Below are 13,847 nucleotides of genomic sequence, written 5' to 3'. Positions count from 1 at the left end.
ATATAGCTACGTCATACGTCTTTGGTTTGTATCATTTGTATATACCAATAACGTATGACGTAGATATATTAATATTATGTGACACATGACAAAAGCTCGAAACAAATGACTGTGAATGAAAAGCCCTATATAGTATTTTTACTACAAAAGCGATATTACGTAGGTCAAAATTTTTGACGTAAGAGAACTGTCAAAACATTAGAATGTGACTTTTCATTATTGCCATGTTTATAATAAATGATGATGATTTATATGATGATTATAATAAATGATGATTTATAATAAACATGGCAATAATGAAAAGTCACATTCTAATGTTTTGACAGTTCTCTTACGTCAAAAATTTTGACCTACGTAATATCGCTTTTGTAGTATACTATACCGGGTGGTGAATTGGAAAACGGGCCATAGGAAACTCAATGTAAAATTCTAAACTGTTGAATTCCTGCTTCCCTAATTATTTTACATCAAAAGTCATAAGAAACTATTTGTAGAGGATTGAAATCTGTATTGAAAACAACTGTTAAAATTGTTCTACGAACAATAATTATTATTAAAATTTTTGTAAAAATATAATACAATTTTCAGAGTAATACGCCAAAGATAGGCCACACACAGTGCAATAATATGTATAAGGTTGCATTTGGTGACAATGAAGTTGTTATTATACAGGGTGAGTCATGAGGAACTGTACATACTCCTACCTTGTCTAGAGGCTCCTATGGGGAATAACAAATGACCATTAAAAAGTGTCTGCTCCCATTGTTTAATAATATACAGGGCGAGTTTCGCATTTTGACAGAAATTTGTATTCGTCATAATTTTTGAACGGTCAGATCGATGTGTCTCTTATTTTGGTCAATCGTTACACTATTACCACCCAATCAACTGATTTAGTCAAACTAGAAAAAAATCAAGTCCGGCTTTAAAAAAATTAGTTCGTTTGGGTCTTAGAAAAAATTTCGCCCTGTATACGCTTTTTGAAAACTCTAATATAAATTTTACAAATTAGACAAATAGGCAATTAAAATGGCATATTTATTTTTTTCCCCACACGATTACTTAATTTTTTATAAAAAAATCAAATTTGACTATGAATTAAAATTTTGGTAAAGTGAACCATAGATTTAAAAAAATTAACTTTTATTACAAAAATTACTTATTTTTTTTAAACAAATATTTGATTTATGTTACCACCCAATCAACTGATTTATTCAAACGAGAAAAAAATCAGGTCCGGCTTTAAAAAATTAGTTCGTTTTTGTCTTAGAAAAATTTCACACTGTATACGCTTTTTGAAAACTCTAATATGAATTTTACAAATAAGACAAATAGGCAAATAAAATGGCATATTTATTTTTTCCCACACGATTACTTAATTTTTTATAAAAAAATCAAATTTGACTATGAATAATTATTAAAAGTTTGGTAAAGTGAACCATACATTTAAAAAAATTAACTTTTTTTACAAAAATTAATTTTTTTTTGAACAAATATTTAATTTATGTTACCACCCCATCAACTGATTTATTCAAACTAGAAAAAATCAGGCCCGGATTTAAAAAATTAGTTCGTTTTGGTCTTAGAAAAAATTTCACCCTGTATACGCTTTTTGAAAACTCTAATATGAATTTTATAAATTAGACAAATAGGCAATTAAAATGGCATATTTATTTTTTCCCCACACGATTACTTAATTTTTTATTAAAAAATCAAATTTGTCAAAATGGGAATTTTAACCTAAAAATGAAAAAAAAAATGAAATCACGGTAACTCGCTACAACTCTGTTCCATTTTAATATTTCTTTTTTCTAAAATTTTTACAGCACAATTCTCTTACCATTGTGAAGACTATAAAAATTGTTGTAGACTTTCAGTCTTCGTCTCGTAAAAGTTATGAATTTTAAAAAATAAAAGGTGTAGATTCGTGAATTGCAAAGTTAAATCGCAAAAATTAAGTGAAAAAATTTAAAATTTGTCTATTTGATCACGTCTAGGCTAAACTATAGAGTCCAAAGAGAAGTGTATGGGGAGTTCTAGATCTAGACGTGTTATAGAAAAAAAAAAATGGTGAAACTTTTAATTTAAAGAAAAACGTTGTTTAATTTTTTTTATTTTTATGGTAAAATTGCGATTTTGACAAATTTGATTTTTTAATAAAAAATTAAGTAATCGTATGGGGAAAAAATAAATATGCCATTTTAACTGCCTATTTGTCTAATTTGTAAAATTCATATTAGAGTTTTCAAAAAGCGTATACAGGGTGAAATTTTTTCTAAGACCCAAACGAACTAATTTTTTAAAGCCGGACCTGATTTTTTTCTCGTTTGAATAAATCAGTTGATTGGGTGGTAACATAAATTAAATATTTGTTAAAAAAAAATTAATTTTTGTAATAAAAGTTAATTTTATTAAATCTATGGTTCACTTTACCAAACTTTTAATTCGTAGTCAAATTTGATTTTTTTATAAAACATTAGGTAATCGTGTGGGAAAAAAATAAATATGCCATTTTAATGCCCTATTTGTCTTATTTGTAAAATTCATATTAGAGTTTTCAAAAAGCGTTTACAGGGTGAAGTTTTTTCTAAGACCAAAACGAACTAATTTTTTAAAGCCGGACCTGATTTTTTTCTAGTTTGACTAAATCAGTAGATTAGGTGGTAATAGTGTAACGATTGACCAAAATAATAGACACATCGATCTGACCGTTCAAAAATTATGACGAATACAAATTTCCGTCAAAATGCGAAACTCGCCCTGTATATTATTAAACAATGGGAGCAGATACTTTTTAATGGTCATTTGTTATTCCCCATAGGGGGCTCTATACGAGGTAGGAGTATGTACAGTTCCTCATGACTCACCCTGTATTAACAATTTGAACTGTCAATTTTTTATTTCTTTTATCATTTATTGTTTAAAACACAATAAAGTTGATAAGATACCCTCAGTTAAGGAGAATCTATTAATAATAAAGATATTTTCTTCAGTCAATAGTGTGCGCACTGTCAGTTAAATAGTGACGTGTGGCCTAACATGCCCACACATACCTACTGCGGTAAATACATTATATTTTTCAAAATTTTGGAATGTGTTTAAATCGTAGAACAATTGTAACTTTTGTTTTTAATACATATTTCAATCCTCTACAAATGAGCTCTCATGATTTTTGATGTAAAATATTTAGGGAAGCAGGAATTCAACAGTTTAGAATTTTACATTGAGTTTCCTATGGCCCGTTTTACGATTCACCACCCTGTATGATTTCAACGAAATCAATATAATAGTTTATTTATATTTTATTTAAATATTAAACTAATTTTAATACTTACTACTTTCCAAAAAATTTTATTAAAACAATACGAAAAATTAGAAAAATAAAAGAATAAAACACACACAAACACATTGAAAAATGAAACCAAAGAAATTATTTTTGAACAATTGTCGAGAAAATTTTAACTAAATACGTATTTTCAGAAAAAAACATATAATAAATATACTTACAATCATAAAATGTATAAAAAAAAATAAAAATTTGCATTGGGAATTGAACCTGCGTATATCAGGTTTAGATTATTTTGAACTTACCCCACGCAGAATTTAACTACCGAGACATGTGAACGAAGTGGAAAGCTATACCTAGCAACTAAACGTTTTAAATTTTTGAAGTTATACTTTTTTACGCGCGATAGAGGGTGAATTTTAATAGGATTAAAACCTTTGATCCCGGCGCAGTCGCATTACAACTTTGTTCTGATTGGATATTCAAATGGCATGACAAAAATTATCCAATATGGCAAAACAAAAAAGTTTATAATTGTAGTGATTTTTAAATAGTTTTTAAAGCAACAGGTACGTAATAATTGTAAATGTATCATAGGTACCTACCAAAATACATAGTATGTAGTTTATATCATTTGAACTATCATTTGAACCTACCAAAATACATAGTATGTAATACTTTTATTTACATAATTTGATTACCATCAAAATTTCTATCAATATTCACCTAATATATTGTTTTCTTACTCTATGTTTTGTTGTATTTTTTCAATTCTAAATCATTTCAATTCAAAATCAAAATAATTTGATTTACATAATGCAAAAATGTCAAAAGTTTAATCCGTTTAGTTAGATCCGTTAGTCGATCTTCGCACATAATGACACACTGTCTCCGTGGCGAAGCGTAAAATGCGAGTGAACCCCAATACAACGCCAATACCAGCCGCGCTGGTAAGTTGGTTCAAATCCCAATAGAAACTTTTATTTTTTTATTTTTTTTATACATTTTATGATTGTAAGTATATTTATTATATAATTTTATTTTCAGAAAATACGTATTTAGTTAAAAAATTTTCCGACAATTAATGTTCAGAAATCATTTGTGGCATTTTTAATGTGTTTGTGTGTGTTTTATTCTTTTATTATTTTAATTTTTGGCACTGTTTTAATAAAAATGTTTGAGAAGTAGTAAGTATAAATTAGTGTTATATTTAAATAAAATATAAATAAAAAGTATATTAATTTCGTTTATAATTATATAATCATATAATAGAAGTATAACTTCTTACGTGAGTGCAAAGTACACACACATTCTTTTTTTTTGACAGTTGCTTATTCTGTTAGTTTAATCAAATAAGTTTTATTCTTGTGGAATTAAAATACGACAAAATATAGACTAAAAAAGCAATATATTAGATGGAGATTTTTGTTGGTAATCAAATTATGTAAATCAAAGCATTACCTACTAGCTAGGTAGGTACATTTTCCAAATAGGTATTTACCTAATTTGTAATTTTTTATTACAATACTGAAACATTTACAATATGGTACGTACCAGTTGCTTTTAAAAACTATTTAAAAAGTCACTACAATTATGAACTTGCTTTTTGTCACTGTCCTCACAACAATAAAAACTAATATACACAACATTTTGTTTATCCAGAATCTCCATTTGAACAATTATTGACACATGATTTTAACATCCAATCAGATCCCTCATAGCGTTTCATACCATACTGTCGGTGTGCGCATGCGCCCAGCAAAATAAAAATTTACCCTCATGCCTAAAGAAGTAAAACTTCAAAAATAGTCAAATTGGCTAATGGATTTAGTGTCCGCAGTCATATAAACCCAAATAAACAACAACATAATAGGTACTTCAGGATTTTTCCTTAAAGTCGCGGGCTTACGAAATACCGGATTTATTCCAAACATTTGCACCATACTGTATAGATACTGAAATGTTTTTTTTGTGGCATGTCAAATACTTATTATGTTTATTATTGATAGTGATATTGATCACAGTTGATTGTATTGTAATGAAAATTATATTTTTACCTAAAAAGATTTGATATTTAGCGTTCCATTCCCGAAATCGTTTTAAAAAAAGATTATTGAAAAAAGAAATTGTGTTGTAACATCCAAAAAATGTTTCTGTCGGAATCTTAACGTTTTCATTATTTTTTTTATTGTTGTGTAAAGTTTAGTACAGTCGGAAAAATGAAAGAATACCCATGAACGAACATATAAAACACGCTGTATTTTCCTGTCACCATGTCACAAAGAAAATTGCCCAGCGCAATAGTATTCTTTCATTTTTCCTACTGTAGGTACATACCTATTTATATTTCTCAAGATAATTGAATATTTAAAATGGGAATTGGATAGAAAATAGCGCAAGATATCTGTGAAAATTTTGTGTTTTTGTGTTTTATCTCGGTAACGTTATACCTAATACCTACCTACTTTTCAACAAAGTGAAAGTCAGAAAAACATCATATTATCTAGGCCACATACTGAGAAATAATAAGTACCAATATGCTCAACTTATAGTGAAAGGAAAGATCGAGGTAAAGAGAGGACTAGGTGGGAAAAGACTATCGTGGCTGAGAAACATTCGGCAATGGCTAAATTTTGAACAGCTAATAAGAACAGCTGAGGACAGAGAAGAGTTTGCAATTGTAGTAGCCAACCTCCATCCCATCGAGGATAGAGGATAGAGGATAGGACTTTAAGAAGAAGAGGAGTTATATTATCTGATGTAGACAAGAATGTACTTCCATGTACTGAAACCAATTCGTTAATTAATTCGATAGAGTCACGTTCTATAACGAGTGACCGTAGGATTCGTCGTTTTGCTGATATTTATGCTTAGGTCCATTTTTGTAGCTTTTTCATGGGAATACACTAAATCAGAATACAGGACGAATAGATCAAGGGGAGACGACTATCGGAAGAAAGCAAAATATAATAGATGAAAAACAAGAACAAGGTGGATTGGTGACATAATCGAAAATTTTAAAATGTTTTAAAATGGATAATAAAACTGACTATTATTTCTAGAGAAAATGAGAAATTGACAACACTGCAGATCTCAATATTTTTGCAAATTAATGTACGTCAATTGTAACTATATTTAGCTAATATGGATGAAAATACAATCAAACGAAATATCTCACAATAGGTAGGTAGGTAGGAATGATAAACCAAAAACCAACCGAAAAACACGTACCTATTAACAATTTCTTCTTTAATTATTCTTAAGTTAAATAATTATACCTGTTAGCCCAGGGCGCATCTGTAAAATATTAGGTAGTACATTTGGACGTTGAGAGGTGACTCATTTTTTTTGCAGACATTGCTTGGAAATAAATCATATAATAATATTTGAGTTATCCTCCCACTCAAAAAGGTCCGGAACATTGTTTAAATAATGAAAATGTCAAAAAATGAAGGAAAAATTCGATATTTTTCTTTATTTTTGATTATAACTTTAAAAGTATTCATTTTCGAGAAAAGATGTACCTACTGACATAAAAGTTGCGTAATTAAATTTCCTACAATATACGATTAAAAAAACAAGTATTCACATTTTACGTTTTTCAAACTTTTATGCTACACTTATAGGTCTGGATCCCGCGTATGAAAAAAAAGTTGATTAATAGCAAGCTGAAAATTTGTTAATAGCTTAAGGGTGTCTAGTCGGATAAACTTTGATAAATGGGAACACTGGAATAGGGGCAGTTTTAATTGTGGAACAGGTTAAAAATTTGGAACGGTCACACCACGAAAACGGCACATTTATTTTGTCCGACAGAACAGACTTAAACTCTCCGAACAGAGATTAAACTCTCATGCAAAAATCAGACTGCTATTTATCACCTGTCATAATACGTGTCATTTGACATATTCTACATGTTCCACTCATTAAAACGTCCATTTGTTGATAAATAGCAGTCTGATTTTTGCATGAGAGTTTAATCTCTGTTCGAAGAGTTTAAGTCTGTTCTGTCGGACAAAATAAATGTGCCGTTTTCGGGGTGTGACCGTTCCAAATTTTTAACCTGTTCCACAATTAAAACTGCCCCTGTTCCAGTGTTCCCATATATCAAAGTTTATCCGACTAGACACCCTTAAGCTATTAACAAATTTTCAGCTTGCTATTAATCAACTTTTTTTTCATACGCGGGATCCAGACCTATTAGGACCTTCATATTTTACCCAGAAGACTATGTGATATATGAAAACAATACTGTGAATTTCATTAAGATCGGTTCAACAGATTTTGTAAAATAAATTTTGCAATCCAGCTGTCGCAAAAAAAATTCATTTTTTCAAAATGTTGCTGGACTGAAAATAAAGCAGACAGTAAGTTGAATTATTTTTTACATATACAGTAGAACGTCGATTATCCGAACTTCGATCAACCGAACGACCGCTTATCCGAACTCCCAACTTGTGTAAAAACTCGATTGAAAATGCCTAAACGAAAGCGTATTGCCGGCCCTTTCTATAAAAATTTTTAATGCTTAAAAATCTTCATTTCGTTGCAAATACAGCAGTTTTTTGTTTAATTTCTATCCTATTTGTCACTAAAAATATGTAAATAAGGCTTTCATTCAAATATGGATAAATAATATTGCTATATCAATACAGTTTGATTATCCGAAAAAATCGATTTTCCGAACACCCCTGTCCCCCAATTAGTTCGGATAATCGACGCTCTACTGTAGAAGAATACTGTACCTTTCATTTGCAATTTGCAAAATTTAAGTCGGTTAACCACTACGGCGTCAGAAAATGTTTTAAATAAACATTACCTTTTTTGGTGCAACGCGCAAGACAGCGGATAGTTTGCTCTGATTGGCCATTCCAATAACCTTTGATAATGATTGATAGATTTTAATTTTTAGTACATTTCGATATAAATAAATAAATTTGTTTATTGCAAAATAAAAACACATACTCTGTCCTTTGAAATAACACTTTTTTGGAAAAAACTTTCTTTGTTCATATATTTTAAGTTAGAGAATAAAAGTTTGTTATTTTTAAACATAAGAAATTGTTTAAACAATATTTCACAAACAATCATCAAATTAGTTTGATTTTTGTGGAATTAAAATATTAAAATACAACAAAATATAGAGTAAGAAAATAATATACCTATTAGATAAAGATTGGAGGAAATTTTGGTGAAAATCAACTTGTGTGAATCGAACACCGGTGTCCTGCGCGTAGCACCAAAAATTAATGTTTATTTAACAAAATTCCTGACGCCGTGAAAAAATTGAAAATGAAAGGTACATTATTCTTCTATATGCAAAAAAAATAACTTGCTATCTGCTTTATTTTCAGTCCTTCGATATTTTGAAAAAAATATTTTTTTGCAAATTGCAAAATTTATTGTGCAAAATCTATTGAACCGATCTTAATGAAATTCACTGAGTTCTTTTATGTCATAAAGTTTTTCTGGGTATAATATAAAGGTCCTAAGTGTAGCATAAATGGTTGAAAAACGTAAAATGCAAATACTTGTTTTTTATGTTTTTAATGCTTGCTACTTTGCAACAAGGGTGACAACTTTTAAAATTTGTAACCAATCCTCAGTGGCGTAACTAACGCCAATGCAACCAATGCGGTGCATTGGGGCGCAGGCCTTAGGGGGGCGCAAAAACTGATATTCTGGAAAAATTTTAGCAAAATAATATGTTGAAGCAAAACTACAGAGATCCGATGTTAATCTAGATGATGCAAAGAATCTCCTTCAGAAGTGTTTAAAGACTGTGAGCGAATTGCGAGGAGAATTCGACGATGTCCTGGATCAAGCCAGAAAGTTAGCTGCGAAGTGGAATATCGATTCCTCAATGACCTCCAAACGCAAAAGAAAAGTAAAGACTTTTTTTGACGAACTTTCTAGTGACTATGAGTTTAGTAATCCTGTGCATTGCTTTAAAGTTGTTAAGGTATTTTTGAGAGCTGTTGATATTGTTATTTCACAGTTAAACGAAAGGTTTAAATCTATGGTATGTAAAACTGACACGTTCAGTTTTTTAAACCCAGATAATTTATTACATTTTTCTGACGAACAACTTGTAAATGTCTGAGTTTTTAATTTCGTCTTTTTCTTTAGCAATATTATTTATTAGTGCTTCTTTTACGTTTTCGAGCTCTAGGATTTTTCCTTCTATTTCTTGTGGATGTTCACAATTCCTATGCTCACTAGTCGTTTGAAGTTTGACCACTTTGTTTTCTTTATTTTCCTTGATAGTAGGTTATCTTCTTCCCATGTGCATATTTCTGGGAGTATGGGATTATAATCTCCTGATCCTTCGTTTAAGGTTTGGATGTCTTTTTGTAGTCATAGGTTTTTAGCCACTAGGTACTATTATCCAAATGGGTTAGTAGAGCACCTAACCTAAACACATCTCGAGTGGACTACAGTTAAAAACAGTCCTCTATACTTTATTTCACGTTAAGAATAGAACGTTACGCTTACGAAGATCAGTGTTGCCAAACTTCTCACGCACGGGTGGAAACTCGACTGCTGATATACGATTCATTCTAGTCAGAACGGCGTGGCATTGGCGCGCTTTTATCGTCCGTAAGAAATACATGGGGCTATCTCCGCAATGTTCTATTCTTAACGTGAAATGCTCTATAGTATGATTTTTTCAGGGCATTTTATTTTGTGGCCATAAAATGCTCACTGTTAGTCCTGTCGCCGGGGGGGGGGGGGGGGGGTACAACGACCTCCTTAATTCAGATGGCCTTACCCAAATTTTTTTTATGTATTTTGACCCGTAGAACACGAATTTTTTGGGTAACAGTTGATCCGGATGTCGATAAGATTGTTATAAACAAAGAACTTGAGGAATTACATAACAGCGATTTTTCGCAAAACAAAACATTTTTTTGTATTTTTGGGTGATTCTCAGCAAAAAATGGTCTTACAAGTTTTTTCGTAAGATGCATCATTTTCGAGATAAACACGGTTGAACTGTAAAAAAATCGAAAAAGTGCAATTTTTGAACCCGAATAACTTTTGATTAAAAAATAAAATAGCAATTCTGCTTACTGCATTTGAAAGTTCAAGTCAAATTCTATCGGTTCTGATTATTTGCATTGCTGAAAATGAAGTTTTTATTTGTTAAACAAAGCCATAAACACATAGTGTTTCCGTGTACAATGCATGTTGCGCGTCTACTCGTTCGATTTCAAATGAGAAATGCATTGAAAACGTCATTCAATCACTATGTATTTATAGCTTTGTTTAGCAATAAAAAAATTAATTTTTAGCAATGAAAGTAATCAGAACCGATAGAATTTGACTTGAACTTTCCAATGCGGTAAGCAGAATTGCTGTTTTATTTTTCAATCAAAAGTTATTCGGGTTCAAAAATTGCAATTTTTCGATTTTTTTAAAGTTCAACCGCGTTTATGTCGAAAACTATGCATCCTACGAAAACCTTGTAAGACCATTTTTTGCTGAGAATCACCCAAAAAATACAAAAAAATGTTTTGTTTTACGAAAGATCGCTGGCTGTTATGTAATTCCTCAAGTTCTTTGTTTATAACAACCTTATCGACATCCGGATCGACTGTTACCCAAAAAATTCGTGTTCTATGGGTCCAAATACATAAAAAAACTTGGGTAAGTCCATCTGAATTAAGGAGGCCGTTGTACCCCCACTGGCGACAGGACTATGTATTTGCTCTTAAAAGTTTAGGTCCAAAGTAAAAATAAAACAAAACCTCTCGTGATGGTTTTCGAAAAAATTTTATTAATAATAAAATGAATATTTAACAAAAAATTATTTTTAATAACATTTTAGAAAGAATATATAATATTCTAACATTTATACATATAGTCATATTAACTTATTTTTATTTATATGAGTGACTCTTAAGTAGGTATTAATTTTAATTACTTTATTTTATATCCAAGTCGATTATTTGTTTTTAACATTTAACGTTTATTTATTTCAAATTTATAAACATGTAAATTTATTCTAAACTATTAAGTGGGATACATCTTGTGTGTAGGATGGCAAATAACGTGGAACAGGCTGGATTCCACCACCCACATCGTCCATTCTTCTTTGTCTGACATCAGAATCTCCAGGCCAAGTCCGTTCAGGATACATACCTATTCGTTGGAATTTATCAAATACGTGAGAAATTGTTACAGCTTCATTGACTCCGTTAGATTTTATTCTTCTCTGGGCAGTAGAAGAAGCACGAAGAGTTTTTCGTTTCTAAAATTATTTTTTTTTAATTACCAATATTCGCATTCTTAAAAATGGATGTTTTACAATTATATTAACTGCATCTGGTTTTAAAACATATTGTTAATGCCATTATGCATGATGTACAATTAATATCTTTGTATCTTTGTCTACATCATATTTTCATATTAAAGTTAACACGTTGACGGAGAGTGCGTCAAATGTATGTAAGCAATTGTTGTGACGATATTTTGTAATGTAGAATAAAGAAATTAGTGAATTTCTTTTAGCGCTTATTAGGTATAGTTTATGGAAACAATGAATTTTTTAACATCTTTTATAAACATGTGTACGATGACCATGGACGTTGTGTCACATTTCATATGCATCTGTAGATTTATCGATTTTTTTTGTCACAACTCGTTATTTTAAAAATGTTGTCTATAGATGTTGTGTCACATTACATCAATGGAAATTAGACGTCTATAGACGTTCTGTCCGTCAACGTGTTAAGAAAGCCTAGTACATGGTTTCCGAAGCCTACTAGGTAATGACCAAAATATGATCACAAATTATAGATTTACGCAGCAAGACTTTGAATTTATTAGAGTTAGAGTAGGTGATCATCAAACTCAGATATTTCCGATACAACGTTAGGTATATAAAATGGCAAAACTGACCAACAAGGGTATAAATATAAACGGAGAAAAGCTTAGCCACCTGAAGTTAGCAAATTATATTGTACTAATAGCTGATAGGATAGGATGAGGCCAAAGAACTTTTAAATCAGCTCTACCTTTCCTCGCTAGAGTGGGGATTGAAAATAAATATATCTAAAATCCAGACAATGACAAATTTTGCAGCCAGCGAAGATATATGGGTAGGAACCAGGGCCGTAACTACCATTGGGGCAACCGGGGCAGTGCCCCGGGGCCCTTGACAAAAGGGGGCCCCGCAGAGGCCACCGTTTGGTTGGCAGTGCATAGATTTTAACGAGGAAAATAAAAATATGTATTTTAAAAGCCGATCCCAAAGAAATATTTTCAAATGACACAATTTTGAAATGAAGTGGCTCAACTGAAAAAGAAACTACAATTAATCAAATTTGTTTTGTTACTAGTTGTAAAAAACTAGTTGTATAAAATCCTTGAAATCCTTAACATAGTCTCGAAAGCACTGCAATCAGAATCTTTGGACCTTTTAACAGCTTACAGTTTACTTGAAGAGAACCTCTTAAAACTGACTGAAATGAGAGGATAATTTGAAACCTTCTTTGAAGAGACTTCAAATATGTGTCAACGTTGGGGAATACCAGTAGGGTTCGCTCCAAAAAGAATGCAGAAGACGAAAAAACATTTCGATGAACTGTGCGAAGATGAAAGACTTCAAGATCGTAAGTTATACTTTAGAGTAACCATGTTCTACTCAATGATCGACACATTATGCCATAGTAAGTAAGTAAGTAAGTAAGGTATGCTTTATTGTCATAAAATTTTACCAATTTGTGGACAAAGCTTATACAAAATAAAAAAAATACAATAAAAAACAAAAAATAATAAAAAACTACAAACAAAACAAAAACAGAAACAGACACTAAGTAAATGGCGTAAGTTATACTACTTAATATAATTTTACAGTTATTAAGTACACATTATAGTCCGTTCTTTAACGGTAAAATATTGCAAAACCTCTAAATTTTAAAGAACCGCATGAATTGACATGAAATTTGGCATACACATAGCAAAAAAGTCAAAGAAAAAAAGTGATATTGTGCCAATATGTGCTTTTGCCCTAGGGGTGGTTTTCACCCCCTCTTGGGGGTGAAAAAATATTCGTCAAAAGAAAGTCAGGAAATGGATAAACTGGCTAATTTTAAGTAACTTTTGTTCTATAGAGTTTTTTCACTAAGTCAATACTTTTCGAGTTATTTGGCAGTGAATATGTTCATTTTTTCAACAAAATAACCACGCTTCTAGACGGTTTTTCGCAAATAACTCAAATTGTAAGTATTTTGTCGAAAAAACATTCTTAGTAAAAATATAGCCTGTAAAAAATTTAATAAAATGGTGTATATATCACGTCTCTACACCGAGTAGAAGCAGAGTTATAGCTAATGAAAAATAGGTTCATATTCGTCAAATTCCAAATGGAATACTTTAACGTGAATACGTTAAAGTGGACCAAAAATTAAGCACATCTTGGGGAAAAGTCATTACAACTTGTTTAAAGTGTTTAAAAAAAGCTTCATTTTTGTTTTATAAAAAAAATTTCTAGCCTCAAAATTAAACAAGTTACGCTCAAAATAAAGTTAGTCCCTTTTGGTTTTGGTAAAAAAAT

General features: G+C 30.6%; 1 protein-coding gene across 5 annotated transcripts in view; it reads right to left on the bottom strand.

Annotated features, from left to right (window-relative positions):
- Positions 1–11,046: 11,046 nt before the first annotated feature.
- The window catches only part of LOC114331106 (glutamate [NMDA] receptor subunit 1), a 79,312-nt gene continuing 76,511 nt past the window's right edge, over positions 11,047–13,847 (bottom strand). For all 5 annotated transcript variants that reach the window (XM_050650900.1, XM_050650899.1, XM_050650898.1 and 2 more), the window contains one exon: positions 11,047–11,540. In XM_050650900.1, the coding sequence (XP_050506857.1) occupies positions 11,295–11,540 (246 nt within the window). In that variant the 3' untranslated portion in view covers positions 11,047–11,294. The remainder of the gene's footprint in view (positions 11,541–13,847) is intronic.

This window comes from Diabrotica virgifera, chromosome 5 (genome assembly GCF_917563875.1).
Source record: "Diabrotica virgifera virgifera chromosome 5, PGI_DIABVI_V3a".
NCBI classification, from domain to species: Eukaryota; Metazoa; Arthropoda; class Insecta; order Coleoptera; family Chrysomelidae; genus Diabrotica; species Diabrotica virgifera.
This window is presented reverse-complemented; position numbering and strand designations above follow the sequence as displayed.